Consider the following 21,419-nt stretch of genomic DNA (forward strand, 5'->3'; position numbering starts at 1 on the left):
AGGCCGGGTGGGCACACTTCTTGTGGCCTAGGCTCCTTAGATGTATCCTTATGGGAGGGTGAAAGGAGCCGCTAATAACCCCTTGGGGCCAAGTGAGATACAAGCCCCCTGACAGAAAGCCCACATGTCTTCCTTAAAGGATCCCTCTCTGGGAGTGAAGGTGGGCAAAGGAAAAGGGCCTTGCATCCACCAAGAGAAATGAGCTGAGGATCTGTTTGCCAGGACCTAGCATTTCCCAGCTATAGCAGCAGGGCCTGGAGTGGTGGGGGGCCCTTCTGCCTACCTGGAATACCAGCTCGGCCTTGCAAAGCCCACCTTGGAAACTTGGGTTGTCACATAGACAGTGGCATTCCAGGTCTTTCTCTACTCCCTCAGAATGCTGGTTTTTCCTCCTGGGCTCACTAAAGGTGGGAGAGACCATGCTGATCCCAGACCTTGTTTGGGAGACATTCGTCCTAGAGCGAGGGCCGTGAAGGAGATGTCTTTCCAAATAGAAAGCAAAGTAAGGCAAAGGAAATCAGCACATTTGCTGAAAGCTTCCTTATGGAGTAGGCCAGCTAACTGTTTGAATAAATTACCTTCGCAAACACCCACAGACTCGCCCTCCCCTGTCCCACCATATGCATTCATATTACTGCTCATTGCTCTCTTGCTCCTTCACTTGGGCCTAGAGAGAACACGGACCAGTGACCAGAATGGGCCTGAGTATGGCCTCTGGCTAGAATCTTTCCAGACACCTACGCTGTGGCTTTTTAGCTGGCCATGTTTGTTCAGGGCAGTGGTTCTCTACCTTGCCTGTACTTGAGAATCATGTGGAAAGCTCTCAAAAACAAATGAAAACTTTCCCAGAGATTCTAATTTAAATGGTCATGACTGGGGCCCAGGCACCAGAATTTTTAAAAAAGATTTGAAAAATCCTGGTATGTGGCCTACGTAAGTGTAGGTGCATATTGCTGTCTGAAATCATCTGCTGCGCAGCCATTTTTCTTTGACATTCCCTCCAGGAAATTCAAATTATTTGAGAGAGAGAGAGAGAGAGAGAGAGAAAGAGAGAGAGAGAGAGAGAGAGAGAGAGAACGTGCGCTTGCAAGCACGAGTTGGGGGGAGGGGCAGAGGGAGAAGCAGACTCCCTGCTGAGCAGGGAGCCTGATGATGATGATGATGATGCCGCCACCACGAGGACTCGATCCCAGGACCCTGAGACCATGACTTGAGCCGAAGGCAGACGCTTAACCGACTGAGCCACCCAGCTGCCCCCCGCCGCCCCCCTGCCAGGCCCTGGAATTTTTAAAAGCTTTCAGATTATAATGTGCAGTCTGAGTGGAGACGTTGCTCTTTTGGCAGTAACAAGGACCCCGTTGTTCTGGGCCTCTGTGACATCCACCCATTACTTGTCTTGGGCTCCGGGTCTTACCTGGTACCTCTGCCTGAGCTGGGTTTTGGGTTGGGAAAGAGTAGGCAGAAGTGGGGTCTGGGCAGCTCTCTCATAACCCACTGAGTGACCACAAGGGAGAAGGACTCAAGTCCCCTGAGTGTGGCATGAAGAGGGTGGGGTTGGTGATATTGGCTGGGTGAGGCCTGACCTCCCTCAACTTAGTTGCCGGTTACCTTTTCTTTTCCTCCTAGCTCATGCTCACTGTTTTACAAGTAGGACACACTCTGAACTGAGCCTTAAAGACTGTGAATGTGTGCATACCAAGGTCAGTCTTTTTAAAAATTTTTTATTTAAATTTCACTTAGCATACAGTGTAAAACTAGTTTCAGGAGAGAGAGAGAGACACCAAGTTCAAGTAGTCTTAACAAAAGTAGTGCTCTCTAATGATCACTTTCATACAGCCACTTTCAAAACCAGGCAAAACCTGACCCATTCCACATAGTAACCATGGAGGTAGGCAGGAAAGCTGTTGGTCTTCACTACATAGATCAAAATCCAAAGCTTAGGGGATGAAGCAGGTTGGCTAAAATGACTTAGGCAGCGAGTAGGGGAGCTAGCTGGATTGGAAAAAGCTTTCTTCAACTCAGTTCTGTCATCTTTGAGCATTATTGCATTTCCTCCGTGGGAGATGTTGCTGCCCCTGTCCTGAGTACATAAACTACCCTTGTTCATATAGTGTTTCTCAGGAACAGAAGCCCCACTTTTCTCCTCATTCCATCCTCCTCTGAATCGAAAAAAAGCTCTGTGCTAAGAGGATCCCGCTATGTGGCCTACATAAGTGTAGGTGCATATTGCTGTCTGAAATCATCTGCTGCTGCTCAGCCATTTTTCTTTGACATTCCCTCCAGGAAACCTGTGGGCATGGCCTTGAGACCTGATTTGACCCTGGAGCTTTTGAGTATGCCCTTTTCCCCAATTCTTATGGCTCAGATCAGCTGGGACCCTCCCCAGGGAGAGAGTCTGGGCTTAAATCTCTGTGGAATCCAGCTTGTGCCAGCTGAGTGCCATTCCTGACCTGTCCCAGCATATCATCTTAGCCTTGGCCAGAGCACGGCCTGTAGAATATAGAGGTTGAAACTGCTGGAATCTGCACATCTGGACATAGAAGCAGGACTAGGGGTTACAGACATTCCTTCATCACTCGCCTCAGCCTGCCCGGTGTCACTCTCCCCGCCGGGCACATAAGGCCATCCTTAGTCTGGGATACCGGGGCCCCAACCTCAGGTGAGTGGACTCTCCTGGGGGTGACTGGTCATTTCTGGGCCCAGCCTGGGCAGGCTGGGACGGGTGGGAGGGATGAACGCAAAGCACTTTGGCTCAGTCCTTAATCACCAAGACATATGTCTCTGACTGCTCCATCTGGGAGGGAGCCTCAGGGCCTCCCGGGCCTCCATGAGGTGGTGTATTGTTGGGAGCCAGTGTCCCTGACATCCTGTTGGGTAATAGCCCATTACATTCTCCAGATTCCTGCCAGGGAGTACTTGCTGGGGATTCAGTCCGTAGCCCTGCTTCAAACTCCTTGGCTCCTTTGTTTTTTGAAGCTGTTGTGGCCTCTTTGAAACGTCTGCCTCCTAACTAACCACACTTCCCAGAGCCTTTTGGCTGCAATTTTGACAGTAATGTGGATGCAGCCACTTTCCAGACCCGAAAGGAAATGCCAGCTGGGCCTCTTTCTTCTGTTCTTTTTTCCTGGGACCCTTCAGTTAGTGGGGAGTGTGCCAGGGTTTTGTTTGTTTTTTCCCTCTCCAGTATTTTACTTAATGCTCTCAGTAGTTATTCCAAGTAGACTCTATTACCTCCATTTTACAGAGGGGGAAACTGAGTCTTACAGAGTTTAAATAACTTGCCCAAAGTCAGAGAGCTCCTGACTGGCAGCACCAGGATTTCAACTCAGGCTTGTAACTCTACTGTATTAGAAGGGCGGAAAAAACTGGGGGGACCTGAAGTTGGTTCCTTGGAGTCTAAGCCCTTTGTTTACCTGGCATCTGAGGGCAAGTGGCATAACTTACTGGAAAAGAGAGAGCTGGACAGGAAATGAAAAGATCAGGGTCACACATGAATAGACATTTCTCCAAAGAAGACATCCAGATGGCCAGCAGCTGCATGAAAAGATGCTCAGCATCACTTACCGTCAGGGAAATGCAGACTGAAACTACAGTGCGATATCACTTCACACCTGTTAGGATGGCTAAAATCAACAACACAAGAAACAACAGGTGTTGGTGAGGACGTGGAGAAAGGGGAACCCTTTTGCACTGTTGGTAGGAATGCAAGCTGGTGCAGCCGCTCTGGTAAACAGTATGGAGGTTCCTCAAACAGTTAAAAACAGAGCTACCTTATGACCCAGCAATTGCACTACTGGGTATTTACCCAAAGGATACAAAAACACTAGTTCAAAGGGATACATATACCCCTATGTCTTTAGCAGCATTATTTACAATAGGGAAGATATGGAAGCAGCCCAAGTGTCTATCAATTGATGAATGGATAAAGAAGATATGATATATGTGTGTGTGTGTGTGTGTGTGTGTGTGTGTGTGTGTGTGGAATATTACTCAGCCATAAATAAGAATGAAATCTTGCTGTTTGCACCCACGTGGATGGAGCTAGAGAGTTTATGTTCAGCAAAATGTCAGAGAAAGACAATTTAGGAAACAAAACAAATGAGCAAGGGGGAAGAGAGAGCAAGTGAGCAAGAAACGGACGCTTGACCATAGAGAACACACTGATGGTTACCAGAGGGGAGGTGGCTGGGGGGATGGGTATAATCAGTGATGGGGATTAAGGAGGGCATCTGTCGTAATGAGCACTGGGTGATGCGTGGAAGTGTTGAATCACTATATTGTATACCTGAAACTAAAATAACACTGTATGTTAAGTAACTGGAATTAAAACAAAAACCGAAAGAAAAATAAAAGATCAGGGTCATAGTCTCAGCTGTGACACGTAACTCTGTGGGAGTTGGAAAAGTCCCTTGGGCCTCAGTATGCCCCATACTGTAGCTTTTTTAAAGTGCTGATTTGTAGAGCCTCACCACAGACCAATTAAATCAGCCTCTGAGGCTGGGGCCCCAGGAAGTTGGTATTTTTTAAGCTTCCTAGCTGTTTTTAATGTGCATCCAAGGGTGAGAATCCTTGTACTAGGTGATATAGGCCAGTGCTTCTCAAACTTTAATGTGCATGCAAATCAACTCAGGATCTAGTTAAATAAATGTAAATTCTGATTCAGTAGGTCTGGGATTCTGCATTTCTTTTTTTTTTTTTTTTTAAGATTGACTGATTGATTTGACAGAGAGAGACACAGCAAGAGAAGGAACACAAGCAGGGGGAGTGGGAGAGGGAGAAGCTGGCTTCCCGCTGAGCAGGGAGCCCGATTCGGGGCTCGATTCGGGGCTCGATCCCAGGACCCCGGGATCATGACTTGAGCCGAAGGCAGACGCTCAATGACCGAGCCACCCAGGCGCCCCTGGGAATTCTGCATTTCTAACAAGGTCCCTGGTGATGCTGATGCTGCAGGTCCAGGGATCACATTTGGAATAGCAAGGGGCTAGAGGGCTCTAGGTAGCAGTGAAAGAACTTGGTGCCTACCCACGTGAGCTTGTTTCCTTCCTGACAACCCTGGCTAGGGCCGCTGCCTAGCATGAGAGGGGCAGGGGGCTCGCCACTCTCCTAAGAGCTCTGCCTCCGTGGCTCGGGTAGATGGTGCAGATATTTAAGATGTAGGACTTTATTACTGCACTCTCCCACCTGCTTCAGGCTTAGGAGGGAGCTCAGGAGTAACGGGCAGGCAGGTGCCTCTTTCCTTCCCTTCGCTCTTTGTTCTGCCTCTAGTCACGAAGCACTGAGGGCTGCAGTGGACTTTGAGGGTGTGTTCTTGGCATGCAGGCCTATCCCTGGGGATTGCCTGCCCTGCCCGGGGTGGCCATACCAGACTCATGGCCCTTTAGGGATCACTGTTTCCTTCTGTGCCTGCCTTTCTGGAAACTCCTACCAGGTCCCTCCTTCAGTACCTTCTCTTTGTCCTAATGATGGGATAGCAGAGCTGGCTGCTGGGAGGGGCTCTGTGGATGGAGAAGGGCCTTCTCCTGGGGCTGTGGTAGGATCAGGAGACAGGGAGGTGGTTATGGCAGCTGGTTCAGCTGTCCTAACAGCAAAACCATGTCCTTTAATGCTTCCTGGGCTGATGTGAAGTCCCTTCCAGCAGCTCTTAGCACAATTCTCCCAGGTGGCCTGTTGCCTAGAGACCTGCATCCTCTCCCAGGCCTGCATTGCCCCCTGCCAGAGGATCTGCGGTACTGTTGACTGAGCTCTGTGGGAACAAACGCTTTCCAGGACCTCTCAGAAGTCCTGATGACCCCTAGATCTTTATCATAGGTTAGGAAGTTGCAGTAACAAAAAACATGTGCACATACAGATTTGGGTGCGCACACAGGCTGAGGGGCCTGTCCGTGTGTGCGTACGGGCGTGCCGTCCCACGCCAATCTTCACGGATCATGGACATGAGCAGACTTGGCTACAGCTGTGTGCAGAGGCAGATGCTGGGGTGGCCCTCACTCTGGGAAACACACAGATGTTCATCCCCGCCCCACTCCTGTTTGCCCCCAAAGCCCTTGGGGGCTCCAGAGCCTTCTCTTCTCCCTCCTCAAATCCTCATCAGTGTGTGACCCTTGAGAAGCCTGTTGTTTTTTCTGACCGACTTCCACCTTTCTGCCCTCTTCCCTCCCTCGTGTCCCCACCCAGCAACCTCTCAAGTACCATTTTGTCTTTTAACTTCTCAGTCCCGGCTGCCAGGACCTCATCCTGGATTTCCCTGTGGGAGAGCACTGGAGAGAAAGAGCTCTTCCTGTCTCAGAGAAACCTCACCAGTCGCCTTGGAGTCCCCTGGTCATGGGTGTTAAGGAAATCAAGGAGATGTTGGGCGCGTGCTCTGTGGCCAGAGCAGCTCTGCCGAGCCAGCAGCCTCCTCCATCCCCCAACCCCACCGTGCCTGGTCCCATAGTCCCAGCCCCCTGCTCCCTGGCAGCACTTGGGTAGGAAACACATTGCTGCCTGGGCAGTCCCAGGGCTTTGCTAATGGCATTCAGCCCACCCTGGCCTCCTTTAGTTCCAGGTGCATGTCTCCACTGAGGCTGGGAGGGGTGCTGGGCCTTCCCAGAGCAGAGGTGGGAGGCTAACCCAACCAGTGTCCTCCAGGATTCTCACAGGCCCGCACTGTGTCATCATGACAATCAGCACTGGATTATACCACATAGGCCTAGCCACCGGGGAGAGCTGGAGCAGTCCTGGGAGGCTCCCTGGGGAGGGAGGCCTGGAAATCGATGTGTGGTCACGGAGGGTGAGCATTGGGGAAGCTGCCGCGTCAGAAGGGTAGGAGCCCTGAGTGGGAGTCAGACTGAGTTTGATCTCTGGCCCCAGTACTGCTACCTTGGTCAGCTGTGAAACTGTGGATGAGCCCCTTCCTTCCTGAGCCTGTCTGGAGATCCATAAAACAGAGAGAGTAAGACCTTCTTCACAGCATATTGTGTGTGTTAAGTGAGATTTGGTTCTCAAAGTGCTGGGGAATGTTAGGTATAATAAGGGTGGGAAAGAGAATGAAAATCGTTGAACATTTTGTGGCTGACTCCACGCTTTCCTGGGAGTTGCTGCTGGTGGGTTCTGTTCTTGGGCAGGGGTGGGAGAGTGACAGGGGTATTGGGACAGGCAGGGAGTGAGGCTCAAGAAAGGCGCACCAGGACATAGAGAGGGTAGGGTATGGGGAACCGAAGGTAAATCCTAGCTGGCTCTGACCCCCAGCGAATATGCCAGGCCCCTCCATGCCTTCCTTGCCATTTCCCGATCCCGAGAACTGGAGGTGCTTGTCCGTGGAAGGTGAGGCAGCGTACACCCGGGGTGGCTCAGTACCAGCACCCAGCTAACCCCATTTCTCTGCCTATTTCTGTCCCTCTGTTCCATTTTAGAAGTGGAAGCCAAGAGAGCATGCAAGTGGCTCCGAGCAACAGGATTCCCTCAGTATGCTCAGCTTTTTGAAGGTAAGGCTACTCAGTTGCTCCCCCTTCCCTACCCCAAAGCTTGCCGTATCCCTCTGTTTTTCATCTGTAGAAGGAGGCCAATCGGAACCTTTCTCCAACCACACAAGAAGCTACGCTCTTTGGTCCTGCTCCTGTCACGACAGCGTCATCTCTAGTGGGTCACTCTGATTGGGCTCTTCTAAGCTCTGGTGTCACCAGTGTGTTAAAGTGCCTTGTCTCGACCAGGGCCCCTGCACTGTACCACTGCTGAGGATGCCATTTGCAGAGATGCATCCTGGCCTCCCTGACCTCATCTCAGCTCCCGCATGGCCTCAATTTCTCTGTTTCCCTTCATTTTTCTGTTTTGTTCTTTAGAGTTGTTTATATTTGCTGTTTCCACTTTCCCTCTTCTTCCCACACTCCCCACCGTACCCTGCCTTCACTCCCACTTTGCCAACCAAACAGTCCTTGTCCAGGTCACCAGGGACTCCCACGTGATCAAATGCAGCGGTCCCTTCCCAGTCTTAATCTCTCAACAGCCGTTGAGAGATGAGGGGCGTTGGCCACTCACTTCAGCTTCTGGAACACTCGCCTCTCCTGGCTGCCTCTCTCTAGATGCCGCTGTCAGTCTTCTTATACCAGACTCTGCTTTCTCTTAACAGATCGAAATGTTGGGGTGTCCCAGAGCTCAATCTTGGCCCCTCTTCCCTCTCCACATTTCTTTCCCAGGAGATCCTTCTCCAAGTGCCGTGCATCTTCTGGTGATTCCCAAATATCTCTGTCAGACCTCAGTCCCGAGCTCCAGATTCATCCATTCAACCAACAATTCAGTACCTCCTCATCTGTCTGATAGGCATCTCTGTTGGAACAGGTCTAAATTCCACCTCCCAAGGGCCCCACTGCCAGGAATCATCCAGGAATCATCCTCATTCCAGGCTCACACCTTTCCTTCTTCAGAGCCTTAATGTTAGTCCTGCCTGGAATCCTCTTCCCAGGCTCTTGGCCCGGCCAGCCCCCTCTTCAGGACTTGTCTCGGAAGTCACCTCTCTCCGAGTGGCCCCCACCCCACCAGCCTCGCTTTACCCTATCACCCTGGCTAATGTCTTTCATGGCATTTAGAACTGTATTATCTTTCTTTCTTTTTTTTAAAGATTTCACCTATTTGACAGAGGGAGACACAGCGAGAGAGGGAACACAAGCAGGGGGCGTGGGAGAGGGAGAAGCAGACTCCCCACTGAGCAGGGAGCCCGATGTGGGGCTCAATCCCAGGGCCCCGGGATCATGACCTGAGCCGAAGGCAGACGCTTAACGACTGAGCCACCCAGGCGCCCCTAGAACTGTATGATCTTGTTCCCCATACGGTCTCTCCGTGAAGGCAGGGATCATTTTTATCTCGTTCGCTGTTGTATCCCCGGTGCCTGACATCAAGTAGGTGCTCAAGTAATGTTAGTTAAATGAGAAAATGGGTTTCTTTTCGCAGTCAGGCAGAGAGGTGTGGGATTTCCTGGGTGCCCTGTCCTCTGACCGCACTCCTGCCTCTCTCCCCTCCCCTCCCTACACCCCAGGGAGCGGGCTCCCCTGCTTGGACCAGTAGGAGGAAATGAGGCATTGTTCGGCTGCCTACTGTCCTCTCTCACTGTCTCCCTGCTCCCCCCAGTTCACCTTGGGCCGGGGAGGAGGCTCCCTGTCTGAGTAGCCCAGGATGCAAAGGGGACTGGGGTGGGAGGGTGAGCTTCGCTCTTGGCAGCCACCCAAGACCTCGGACCTGCCATCTCCCGGGGACCTGTCTTATTGTGGGGTCCTCTCATCCAGCTCAAGCCTCCTTTCCCTCAACCCTGAACTTGCCTCTGATGGTCAACCCGAGCTCCCTGGGCCCCTCCCTTACCCCAGGTTTGCTCCTTCTGCTCGGCTTTTTGCCTTCCTGCCTCCTCTCTTCCCTGGCCTCCCCTTCCCACCTCAAGGGCTACTGGCACTGACTTGCTGACCTACCACCCTCGACTCATCTTGGCTTTTCTCCGCCATACAGAAGGTCTGTTTCCCTTGGATATTGGCTCTGTGAAGAAGGACCACGGTTTTCTGGACGAGGACTCTTTGGGGGCCCTGTGCAGGTAGGGGGCACTAAGGGCCAGGCCTGGGAGGTCAGGGCCTGGCTTGGGGCTTCCCCGGGGAAAGAAACAGTCCGTGTCCCCTCCAACAGAGGAGGAGCCCAGCCTGTGACAACACTCCTCTGCCGCAGTCGTACATCTCACTCTGTCTTCTGTGTCTGTGACGCCGCAGCGCTCAGGCCCTCTAGCTAGAGAGCCAAGATCTGGCTGTGATTCGTCTTCTCCCTTCAGTTCGATTCCCCAGGCATTCCTGTGCTTTGGCCCCTCTCTACTTACACGGGTTTGGGCCTTCTTTCAGGCCAAACCACGGCTTTTCTGGATCTGCTTCAGTAGCCTACTAACTGGCCTGCCTGCCATTCCCCTCCTCGCCCTGATCCAGCCTCTTTACGGCCACCAGATTCCGCTTCCAAGCAGGCACCCCTCTGCTTGGGGTGTGCAGCTGCCTGCAGAGGAAAGCAACGCTTTTTTACCACGAGGCACCTTTGCAATCTGGCTCTGACCGACCGCATCAGCCTCCGTCTCCCCTGTCACACCAGCGCTGGTCCGTTTACTGACCGTTTCCCTCCCTTGTCACAGCCTCTTGTGGAAGCCTGGCATAGAAGTCCCTGGTTTTTTTTTCTCCTTCAGAATCCCACCCCTGTCCTCCGGGAAGCCTTCTCTGACTGCCTAATCCCCCTTCATGGAAGTTCCTTGTCCCCCCCCTCTTTGTGCCTGCTGTGCCTCAGTCTACCCTGTTCTTGAACTTGCCCCATCTCTGTAGTGGTTTATTCCGCATATATAAGCTCCCAGAGGACAGAAGCCATAATCTCCCGAGCATTGCGTCTGGCACTGAAACCTTCACGAACACTGGGTCTTGGGAGATGTTTTGATGGCTCGGGCATGTAAAGTAGTGGATGGCATCTTGGGACTGTCTTGGTGGGTCATGCCCCGCAGCCTTTGGTTGGGACCCTTGGGTGAGCGCTTGCTTTCTTTCCTTACAGGAGGCTGATGACCTTGAACAACTGTGCCTCGATGAAACTGGAAGTTCACTTTCAAAGCAAGCAGGTGAGTCATGGCAAGGGTGGAGCCTGGGGCCTTGTGGCACCACGGGGAACCCAGGACATACACAGGGCACTTGCAAAACCAGCTCCAGTGCCCTGGGAGTCTGAGATGTTACAGAGAGGTGCCTTGCTCCAGCCTGGGAGTGAAGTGTAAGGAGCTCTATGAGCCTGCTGGGTTTTGGCAAGTGTGGCCTAGAGGTTGGAGTCTGAGAACAAGTACCCTGGCCCATGGCCTCACCCACCCCCTTTGGCACACCTCTCCTCACTGAGTTTACTCATAACTTGGTCCAGTGATGGCCCTTCCTCAGGGAAATCTCTCTGCCTCCTCTACCTGCTTTGTGATGGCAAGAATTCCTTGACTAGAGAGCAGAGACAGAATAATGTGGTGGAAAAATCATGACCTATATGATCTGAGAAGTCAGGATCCCCAACTATGTCCCCATGAGGTCTTATACCCCTGAGTCTCATGTTCCCCATCTCTACACCAAACTGGAGGGGGGCATTAATAGCCTCAAGAGGCCTTTCTGACTCTGCCAACCTGGAATTGCAGAAACGGAGAGGATTCTTAGTCCGTTTGGAGCCCTGGAATGCTAGCCTGATGACCTCATCCTTCCATAGGGTCGGGCTTTGTGGGTTTCTTCTGGGGCTTTCTCCACCAGAGGTCTGGAGCCAGCAGGGCCAGCTGAGCTGCCAGAGCCCCGGCCTGGGAAGCAGGAAACCCCTGGAGCCTGGTCCTGCCTCTGCCACTGCTTGCTCAGTAGCCTTGAGCAAGCCTCTTCCCCTCTCTGGGCCTTGATTTCCCCATATCGCAAAGTAGAAAATTAGAAAATCTAAAATCTCCTTCCAGTTCTGGCACTCTGTGGTTCTAATCTAAGACTGTAGCCTAGAGACTTGGGAGGCTGCTGAGGACAGGAGGACAAGACACCTGGATTCTTTTTTTTTTTTTTTTTTTTTTTAAGATTTTAGTTATCTGTCAGAGAGAGAGAGAGAGAGAGAGCACAAGCAGGGGGAGCGGCAGGCAGAGGGAGAAGCAGGCTTTCCCACTAAGGAGCCCGATGTGGGGCTCGATCCCAGGACCCTGGGATCAGGACCTGAGCCGAAGGTAGACGCTTAACGACTGAGCCACCCAGGCGCCCCAGGACACCTGGATTCTAACCCCGGCTCTCTCACTGACTTAGTGCATGCCATTGTATGACCTTAGGCAAGTGGCTTCTCATCTGTGGGTCTGGGTTTCCCTGTCTGTAACACGAGGAGGGATTAGATTAATGAGATGACCGTTACCATCCATCTGGGCTCCGTCCCTGAGCCCTGGCTTATTCTGCTGCTCCCAGAGCCAGCTCCCCATCGAGGACATGTCCTCCATCCGAAAGCGGGACCCTTTACCTCAAAGTCCCCCAAGAGTTTGGAGGCAGAGTGTGGGGGTACGAACAAGGGCTTGGGGACTAGACTTCTCTGACCTTGACCCCGTGGCTCCTTCCCCAGAATGAAGACTCAGAAGAAGAAGAGCAATGTAGCATCAGCAACCACTGGGCTTTCCAGCGAGAAAGTAACTGCTGGTCTCGTGGGGGCTGCTCTGACCTGCTGGCTCCCCCGAGCCCTGGCCTGCCGGGGACCTCCAGCTGTGAGAGCGTCCTCACAGAGCTCAGTGCCACTTCCCTACCAGCCATCACCGTGAGCCTATCGCCGGAGCCAACGGACCTGCCCTCACCCTGCCGTGTCCCCAGCCCGAGCAACCAGCTCCTCCTCAGCGCCCCCCAGGGCCAAGAGGGTCCCCGGGACAAAGCCAAGAAGCACCGTTCTCGTAGCTTCCTTAAGCACCTCGATTCTCTGAGGCGGAAGGAAAAGGGTGGCGCTCGGCAAGCGGAGCCCGCGCGTGGCCCAGCCACCTTAGAGAAGGCCACCAAAGCCGCCTCTTTCTGCAGGCGCCGTGGCTTCCTCTCAGCTGGATTCTACAGGGCCAAGAACAGGGCAGCCACCTCAGCCGGTGATTGCGGCACTACGACTCAGAGGGCCTGGGAGGCCTGGCCTGTGGCCATGTTTCGGCATCCGCAGCGGGCACACCGGGGGGACTGCCTTGTGCACGTGCCCGGGGACCACAAGCCAGGCACATTCCCTCGCTCCCTGTCCATCGAGAGCCTGCTGCCTGAGGACGGACAGCGCCTGGCAGATTGGCAGCCAGGTAGGCCCCGGGGCTATGAAGGGCGCCGGGGTTCCTGCGGCTCCACGGGCAGCCATGCCAGCATCTATGACAACATGCCCGAGCTGTACCCAGCGGAGCCACTACTGGCCAGGGCTGCAGCCGAAGAGGACGAGGGCGGGGGCAGCTACACCCACCTGGACGATATCCTCCAGCACGTGTGGGGGCTGCAGCAACGGGTAGAGCTCTGGTCCCGGGCCGTCTACCCGGACCTGCGGACTGGAGATAAGGACGAGGAAGAAGAGGAGGAAGAAGAGGAGGAGGAGGTCACTTCAGCAGCAGAGATGGCCACAGTTGAGGTCGAGGGGCAGGCTGAGGCTCTGGCCCAGATGGAGGCCCCGGCCCGCAGAGGGTCCTCGGCCCCGGGCCAGGCTGATGTTCCGCCAGTGGTCCCAGCTCAGGTTCAGGGTCGGGCGCAGGCCGAGCCCCTGGCACGGGCACAGGCCGAGGCCGAGGCTCAGGCCCCGGGTCCAGCCCAGCATAATGGGCAGGAGGCAAATTCAGGTGGGGAGCCCACCTCTGCCCCCAGCCTGACGGTGGAAGATAGGCACTCCGTTGCTGACACCGTGGCCTCCTCCGGCGAACTGGACAGTAGTGGAAAGTCGCTGAACGAGCCCGAGGCCGCAGGCTCGCCGGCTGGACCTCAGGCATTAGCACCGCGGGAACGACGAGATTCAGGCGTTGGCGCCTCACTTACCAGACCCTGCAGGTGGGAGGTTTGAGCAGGGCTGGGGACAGGGGACTCTGTTGTGTCTCTCTGTCTCTCCCCCTCCGCACCCTTCCTCTTCTCTCTCTTCCTGCCCCTCTCTCCGCTGCACAACGCTCCCTCAAGGCAATTTCTGAGTCCCGAGGCCCAGGGGCAGGGTCTCCGTTCCCTCCCGGTTAAGTTCAGGGCCTGCCTCTGCTATATGGCCTTGAGCAAATTCTAGCTCCTCTCTGGCCCTTGGTTTCCCCATGTGCAAATCGAAGGTATTAGAGGAGATGGTTTCTGGTCCCCAGCTTTGCCATCCTGGGTTCTCAGAGCAGCCCCTCTGCTGCAGTCTTGGAAGCGTAAGGGGATGATGGTACTGCTTGGTGGCTCTAGATGGGCCTCAGCTCTGTGCCACCCTCCCTGACAGCATCTTGCCCACTGGGCAGTCCTGGAAACTAAGATTCGGTTTTTCCACCCTGGGGCCCAGTAGCAGCACTGACAACAGTCCCGTCCCCCCGCATCTGCTCTCTTTGGGGAGAATAAAGGGACCCGAAGAACTCAGCCTACCTTAAGATTCATCCAAACCTTCCCCCCTGGCCTTCTCTGCCCCCCCCCCCCCATCTTTCACCAGGAAGCTCCGCTGGCACAGCTTCCAGAACTCCCACCGGCCCAGCCTGAACTCAGAGTCCCTGGAGATCAATCGGCAGTTTGCCGGCCAGATCCACCTCCTGCACAAGGGCTCGCTGCTGCGGCTCACCGCCTTCATGGAGAAGTACACCGTGCCGCACAAGCCGGGATGGGTCTGGTGAGTGCTCCCGGGCCGTGGTGGGGAGGCGGCGGCGGTGGGGGGGGAGGCGGGGAGCTGCTCACCCACGCCCTGGCTCCCTCCCTGTCCCCGCTCCAGGACCCTGGCAGGGTCAGCCCCAGAAGGTGGGTGCAGGCGGGAGGAAGCCAGAAGCCAGCAGTGGTAGGTTGTGCCAGAAAGCTGGAGGGGCCGTGGCATGGCTTGCATATGGTCTGTGGGGGGTGCTCATGGGACGTGCGTGTGTCTGTGTGAGGAGGAGTGGGGGCGGGGGACCCCACGTCCTCCAGCCGTACCTCCATCCCAGCCTCCAGGCTGCCGCCAGTGAGATTGTCCTGAAAGGCAGCTTTGGTTGCTGCTCTCCCGATAAACACCCTTCCGTGCCCCCCCTCCCGCCCCCAGTGCCAAGGAAGGTCCAGCTTCCTTCCCATCCTGACCCTTTCGTGTTCTGGCCCTGCCCCAGCTGCTGGGGTCCTTAGCCTGCCGCCCTCAAGCCATGCCGCCATGTAGGCCAGTGGGGGCGTTGTCCTTCCCTGAGCGTGCCGTCCTCTTCTTCCTGCCCCTTTGCCTTTGTCCGTGCTCTTCTCTCCGCCTGGCATGCCTTTTCCCCATTTCTCCTCTGGGACAACTCCTACCTATCCCTCAAGAGCCTGCTGGATTTCCATATCCTCCCTGAAGGCTTCTCTGATCCGCTAGGTATAGTTCTCCTTCCTCGTGGGACTTAGCCGAAGTTCTTGCTTGCTCCGCTCCTGACCACGTATACTGTCCCCGCCTGTTGATGCAATTATCCCCTTAAGCAGACTGAGAGCTCCCCGGATTCCTCTGTGACTCCCGAGGGCCGGGCCCCGAGCAGGTGCTCAGGGAATGTTGACTCTGGGGATGTGGTGTGCCTCTCACCCCCGCATCCCTGCCCGAGCCCCCTGAGACTGCGGAGTCTCCAAGCTGTGTCTGGGCCGACCCCAACATCCCTCACGGACCTCTTGTCACTCCCCCAAACAGGTCAGTGCCCAAGTTCATGAAAAGGCATAAGACCCCGGACTACCGGGGCCAGCACGTGTTCGGGGTGCCCCCCCTCATCCATGTGCAGCGCACCGGCCAGCCACTGCCACAGAGCATTCAGCAAGCCATGCGCTACCTGCGCAGCCAGTGCCTGGACCAGGTGAGCCCTGCCGGGGGACCTGCAGAGAGATGGCACTGGGGAGGAAAGCCAAGGCTGAGGAGTGGGGGAGGGGGGCCGCTAGGGCCGTTCTGGCCCACTAGAGACCCTTCTGGGCCTTCCTAAGCTGAAGCTCCCCTCTGCCCGGCTGTCTGCCAGCTTCTTTTTGGCCCGGGCACGGTAGGCCCCGTCTGTAGGAGCCTGCCTTAGGCCTCGGTCCCTCTTTTCCTACTCGTTCCTGCTACAGCCATCTTTCTCCTTGACCCTGAGGCTATAAAAACCCTTCTCTTTGGTCTTGCCATTTTTCTCCTACCCTGCCCGTCAGGAAGCCTGGCAGGCTGGGAAGTCTCTGGGGTGGCCCACACTCCTGACACCGGGTCCAGGGCTGGCCTCATAACCTTCCTCCCCACCCCACCCCTGCCCTGCATGTCTCCCTCCCTCCCTTCCCTGCATGGGCCAGGTGGGCATCTTCCGCAAGTCGGGGGTGAAGTCCAGGATCCAGAACCTGCGCCAAATGAATGAGACCTCACCAGACAATGTTTGCTACGACGGCCAATCGGCCTACGATGTGGCCGACTTGCTGAAGCAGTATTTCCGGGACCTACCAGAGCCTATCTTCACCAGCAAGCTCACCACCACTTTTCTGCAGATCTACCAGCGTGAGTCACCTGCACCTGTCCCCAGCAACCTGCCCCGTTCTCGATCTCCCTGAATCCTGGGGCTTGTGAGAGATGAACCCGGTGTGGGCATGAATGAGCTCGTTGGAAGATCTGCTCTCCAGAGTTGGAAAGGCCCTTGGAGGGAGACCACACTCTGTTCCCCAAACCCCTTATATGGAGACCTGGACTGAGGCCCCAAGGAAAGGCAGGGGCTTCCCTAAGGTTACATTGTACATTAGAGTGGGGCTTGATCTGGTACGCAGAGACCTCCCAGAGCCCATCTTTACCCTGTCCTCTCACTGACTTCCTTTGGGACCACTGTGCCCTCTGCATTCCTAGAAGCAGGAGACTTGTTGCCGGAAGCTTCTAGGGGAATAAGAAAGCCGTTCTGCCATTCCTTCCTCACAGTCCTCCCCAAGGATCAGTGGTTGGCTGCAGCGCAGGCCGCCACCTTGCTGCTCCCCGACGAGAACCGCGAGGTCCTACAGACCCTGCTCTATTTCCTAAGTGACATCGCCTCTGCTGAAGAAAACCAGATGACAGCCGGCAACCTAGCAGTGTGCCTGGCGCCGTCCATCTTCCATCTCAACGTCTCCAAGAAGGATAGCCCCTCACCCAGGTGAAACAGGGCAGGATGTGGCAGGGCCGGGCGGGGAGGGTCTGGGCCCCCTTGGGCTGCGGACCCTTGAGGGCTGGCCCTGCAGTTCCCAGGCATCACCACAAGGGGTCAGCCTGACTCTTCGGGGGCCTGGGACCGGTTGGATGTTTTTGAAGCAGGGCCTTCTAAAGGGCAGCAGGTTGTTTTGTGTTTCGGGGGAGCTAGAAGCCAGCCGGTCATCCATCTTGTCTTGTGCCCGTGCGCCATCCTCTCCTCCCGTCCCCTCCAGGATCAGGAGCAAACGCAGCCTGGCTGGCCGGCCGGGCCCTAGGGACCTGAGTGAGAACATGGCTGCCACCCAGGGCCTATCGCACATGATCAGTGACTGCAAGAAACTTTTCCAAGTGAGTAACTCTAGGCCCAGATCCAGGGGAACCACCAGGCCAGAGCTCTGCACCCCCAGTCAGGGACAGGGCCCAACTTGACACATACCCCCTCAGCTTCCAACTCTTGCCCTACAAGCTTTCTCATCTACCTCACTGCCGTAGCCGGGCCTCTCTGCCCCTGAACATGGACCGCAGAGATCCCGTGGGTTCTGGGACTGATGGCCCCTGACCTTCTGTTGCTCCCCACGGCCCTAGTGCATGTGTGCTCTCCCAGGTCCCCCAGGACATGGTGCTGCAACTATGTGGCTCCTACAGTGCGGCTGAGCTCTGCCCTCCCAGCCCGGGCCTGGCTGAGCTGCGGGAGGCCCAAGCTGCCGGCAGGAGCCTGAGCCTCTACATGGAGGAGAGCGTCCAGGAGCTGCTCCGTGATGCTGCCGAGCGCTTCAAGGGCTGGATGAGTATGCCAGGGCCCCAGCACACGGAGCTGGCTTGCAGGAAGGTGAGTAGCACACTGCCCGTGGCTGCCATGGAGCTGGGAGAGTTCATAGGGCAGGCAGGGAGGTCCAAAGTCCCAAGGGAAGGAGCTGCCCCGTCAGTCGCACGGTGCCTCGGCTTGATCTTGGAGGGTGTCAGCCAGCAGAGCCAAGGACCTTCAGGACCCGAGAACCCGATGAGACCAGGGGCTCTCTGTTGGGCATCGCCGGCCGGAATTCCTGTACCAAAGCCCCGCTGCAGACACGTCAACTCTGTGCGTGCAGAGCCTCACCTCCAGTATCTTTCTGCACCACGGCCGTGCTGAGCTCCTCACACTTGCACTTCTGTGCTCCGGCCCTGGCTGACCTGCCCCGAGCTTTCCATGCCCCAAGCCACAGGAAGCCTCAACTTGATATGCCCTCTCCTTTGGTCAGAGCCTCCTGTCATGTCCCAGATGGGAGGTGCCTTCTCTGTCCTTCTCTTGGCGCTAGCCATCCTCTTTCTTGGATTCCCGTGCCAAGTAAGACCGCGAGCCCGAGCGTTGCCGTGTATACGCCGGTCGTGGTGAAACTTCCCTCCTGGGATCGGGATGAGAGGCTGGCACGGCGCCTGGCACATACGGAAGACTCACCGAGTGGCAGCTGTGCCCTTGTCCTTCCGCCTGTGCTAGATGGCAGGTTCCTTGAGGATGATCACCGTCTTCTCTTCCTGTTCACTTCCGGAAATTCCAAGCCCTGTGTCCCTTTCATGGTAGAGCCTGGTAGGCCCCAGAGGACTTGCGTGTCGCCGTCTCTCTGTGCTTTTGACTAGGTGGAGAAGCAGACATCCAGAAAGGAGAGAGGACAGGGAACACAGGGACGGCCTGTCCGGACCTGGCTAGGGTTAGCAGAGGACCCCTGCAGCCTTCCCTTGTCAGGGGCTGAAGTGAGGGCAGGCTGGAACTGGGGGTGGGGGGGGTTGGGAGGGGCACAGTGGGTATTCTCCAGCCCTGACGGCTGTCCCCCGTCCCCACTCCCGTGGCTCGCAGGCTCCAGACGGGCACCCCCTGCGTGTGTGGAAGGCGTCCACTGAGGTGGCGGCCCCTCCAGCCGTGGTGCTACACCGTGTTCTGCGGGAGAGGGCCCTCTGGGACGAGGACCTGCTGCGGGCCCAGGTGTTGGAAGCCCTGATGCCGGGCGTGGAGCTGTACCACTATGTCACCGACAGCATGGCGCCCCATCCCTGCCGCGACTTTGTGGTGCTCCGGTGAGGGCTTCTGGCTGTCGGCCTGCCGTGCGTGCAGGACCAGGGAGGTGGACTGGGAATGGACGCCGGGAACCTGACCGTGTGTGTGTCCCTTCCCCACAGGATGTGGCGCTCTGACCTGCCCCGCGGCGGCTGTCTGCTAGTCTCCCAGTCCCTGGATCCGGAGCAGCCCGTGCCAGAGTCAGGCGTGCGGGCCATGATGCTCACTTCCCAGTACCTCATGGAGCCTTGCGGCCTGGGCCGCTCCCGGCTCACTCACATCTGCCGCGCTGATCTCAGGTACCAGGCCCCTTCAGCCGCACGGCACTCTCCCCACCTCTGCCCCGTGCCATTGATCCCTGGGGGCTGGGGGCGAGGCCTTTCTTCCTTCCTCCTGCCCAGGGCTCCCGGGCAGAACCCATGGCTCATGCCTGCCTGCTTCTACCTCCCCAGGGGCCGTTCTCCTGACTGGTACAACAAAGTCTTTGGGCACCTGTGTGCCATGGAGGTGGCAAAGATCCGGGACTCCTTCCCCACCCTGCAGGCAGCTGGCCCCGAGACAAAGTTGTGAGCCTCAGCTCGGCGCCAGGGTGGCACCACCCAGGCCCCTCCGCACCAAGGAAGTAAGGGGGTAAGGAAAGGAGAGCAGCCCCCACGTGTTGCTTCCAGGGGCAGAGCCAGGCCCGTGCCGATCCAGCAGCCTGCTGCCCCCTTGGCTTCCTGAAGCTCCTCCACACATACAGGGGAGGAGGAGAGAATTTCAGTGTCCCATCTCTACTCCACCTGCACCCACCAGCCTGTGTTCTGTCCCCCCAAGAGAGAGGAGTCATTTTCAGGAGCAGAAGACTGCTGCAGCCCTCCAGGCCCACCGAGGCACCATCAGTCTGAAGCCTTGCCAGCACCCCCCACCTGCAGGGGGAAGGAGGTAGAGAGCAGTGTGTGCGTCCAGCTCTCTGCCACTCCGAGAGGCCAAGCCGTCCTTTTTGGTGCGCGGGTCCCTTTGAGGTTGGCGGGAGGCTCTGGTCCTGCCTTGGGGCCTAATATTGGTCCTGAACCGGCTCTGCCAGAGAAAGCGAACTAGAGAGGATGAGCACAGGGCAGCCCCAACCACACCATGAGCTGTGTTATTGGTGTAAATGCGATGCTGATTCACCTGAGGCTGATTTAAAGAGTGCGCACTACCAGCGGGCAACAGGACAGTTTGGGGCAGCCTGGGAGATGGTAGTGGAGCGGGGAGGGGGCTTCCTTTCTCAGGTCTCAGGAGACCAGTGAACCAGCCTCCCTGGCTCGGGCCCCCTACTTTATCTGCCACTCCCTGGTGTTCTGTGCGGCCCTTGGTCACACACTCTTACGTCTGGAGAGCAAACGGGCTCACTCCCACTGCACAGGCCAAGCAAGAGCAGATGGTAGTGAATAGACACATATCTGTGTCTGCGTCCCTTCTCCTGCTCTTCCTGCCTATGGTACCAGGCTGACATAAGAGCCCCGTCATCAAGCAGAGACCTGGCCCCTGCTTCCGGCAGCTGGCCAGCCAGATGGAAGGGCCGAGTGTCACTTCAGCCAGCTGGGGCTTGATCCAAACCTGATCCGTCCCACCCAGCAGCTATCTTGACTTATGTGGAATTCCAAATGACGTTCAGATGCCAACTGGTGCTTTATTTTTCTTTCAGCTCAGTAAACTGGAGTGGGATGGGTCCCAGCCAATGTTGTAATTTTTAAGCCTATTTTATTTGTACCTATAAATACTGTACAGTCAGAATATATATATATGTATTTGTATATATATATAGATACATATATATGCACATCTATATACACACACATATTCTATTGTGAGTATATTATAATCTGTGGGTGCGAGCAGGGGTCTGGAAAGCCCAAGGGAGCAGGGATGAGGGAGGTGGAAGGCAGGAACCATGTGACCCCTCGGGAGAACAATAAAGCATTACTAGAGATGGACTCTGGTTGTGTGACTGTCTTCCCTGAGATGATGGGCTGGGGACTGAGGGCAGGTTACAATGTGGGCTTATTAGTGTTAGCGTGAGAAATTGTGAACATTACCGGTGTAGGATTTGGGGGGAGGCCATGGTGGGAATGGGGAGGGCCTCAGCTCTTCTCTTTGGGAGGTGATTTGGGGGTGGGGAAGGTGGGACTACAGGAAGCCAGGGCTTGGGCAGAAGCTGCAGACCCCCCGTCCCCTGATCTGGCCAGGGTCCCCAGCTGGAGTGGCACACAAGCATGACCTCAGGCATCCTGACAGTAGCCCTAGGGAGAGATGCTCCCGGCTCTGCTTTCCTTCCTTCACCTGTCACGCACAGCCCAGGCTTCAGGATGAAGAGTGGACACCCAGCCCCTGGAGGCTTGGAGACCCTGTTTTCCCCATAAACCAGCCTAAGAGAGGTTGGAGTGCCTGAAGGCAGCCCCTGGTCTGGCTCCAGTGGCCAGCAAAGCCCGGAGGGCGGGGGCTAGAAAGGCCCCCTCGTCTTTACTTCCCCACAGGAAAAGGCTCTCTTTGCCGCACTGCTGTAGCCATAAATTTCCCAAGCTCCTGGGGGCAGTTAGAGAGGAAGCGCAGGCTTTGCCATCCAATCTATGTTTGCACCCATTGAGTGCCGTTGGGTCGCCTGGGGCAAACAAGTCCTACT

At 56.0% G+C, this 21,419-nt stretch overlaps 1 protein-coding gene across 10 annotated transcripts in view; it reads left to right on the top strand.

Moving 5' to 3' along the window:
• Positions 1-20,733, top strand: part of STARD8 (StAR related lipid transfer domain containing 8) — a 61,082-nt gene extending 40,349 nt beyond the window's left edge. For 4 of the 10 annotated variants that reach the window (XM_073885792.1, XM_073885791.1, XM_025858706.2 and 1 more), the window contains exons 2-16: positions 7,392-7,463; positions 9,469-9,550; positions 10,528-10,591; positions 12,070-13,493; positions 14,107-14,280; positions 14,380-14,442; positions 15,277-15,436; positions 15,894-16,092; positions 16,501-16,711; positions 16,980-17,094; positions 17,351-17,575; positions 18,361-18,474; positions 18,578-18,795; positions 18,898-19,074; positions 19,228-20,733. In XM_073885792.1, the coding sequence (XP_073741893.1) occupies positions 10,535-10,591; positions 12,070-13,493; positions 14,107-14,280; positions 14,380-14,442; positions 15,277-15,436; positions 15,894-16,092; positions 16,501-16,711; positions 16,980-17,094; positions 17,351-17,575; positions 18,361-18,474; positions 18,578-18,795; positions 18,898-19,074; positions 19,228-19,345 (3,255 nt within the window). In that variant the 5' untranslated portion in view covers positions 7,392-7,463; positions 9,469-9,550; positions 10,528-10,534 and the 3' untranslated portion in view covers positions 19,346-20,733. Of the gene's footprint in view, positions 1-7,391; positions 7,464-9,468; positions 9,551-10,527; positions 10,592-12,069; positions 13,494-14,106; positions 14,281-14,379; positions 14,443-15,276; positions 15,437-15,893; positions 16,093-16,500; positions 16,712-16,979; positions 17,095-17,350; positions 18,475-18,577; positions 18,796-18,897; positions 19,075-19,227 lie in introns of those variants that run through there. The other 6 variants (XR_012376122.1, XM_073885794.1, XM_073885793.1 and 3 more) reach the window with 6 other exon arrangements.
• The last annotated feature ends 686 nt before the right edge of the window (positions 20,734-21,419 follow it).

This window comes from Callorhinus ursinus, unplaced genomic scaffold (assembly GCF_003265705.2).
Source record: "Callorhinus ursinus isolate GAN/ISIS: 27379988/994484 unplaced genomic scaffold, GSC_fseal_2.0 scaffold66, whole genome shotgun sequence".
In the NCBI taxonomy this organism is placed as follows: Eukaryota; Metazoa; Chordata; class Mammalia; order Carnivora; family Otariidae; genus Callorhinus; species Callorhinus ursinus.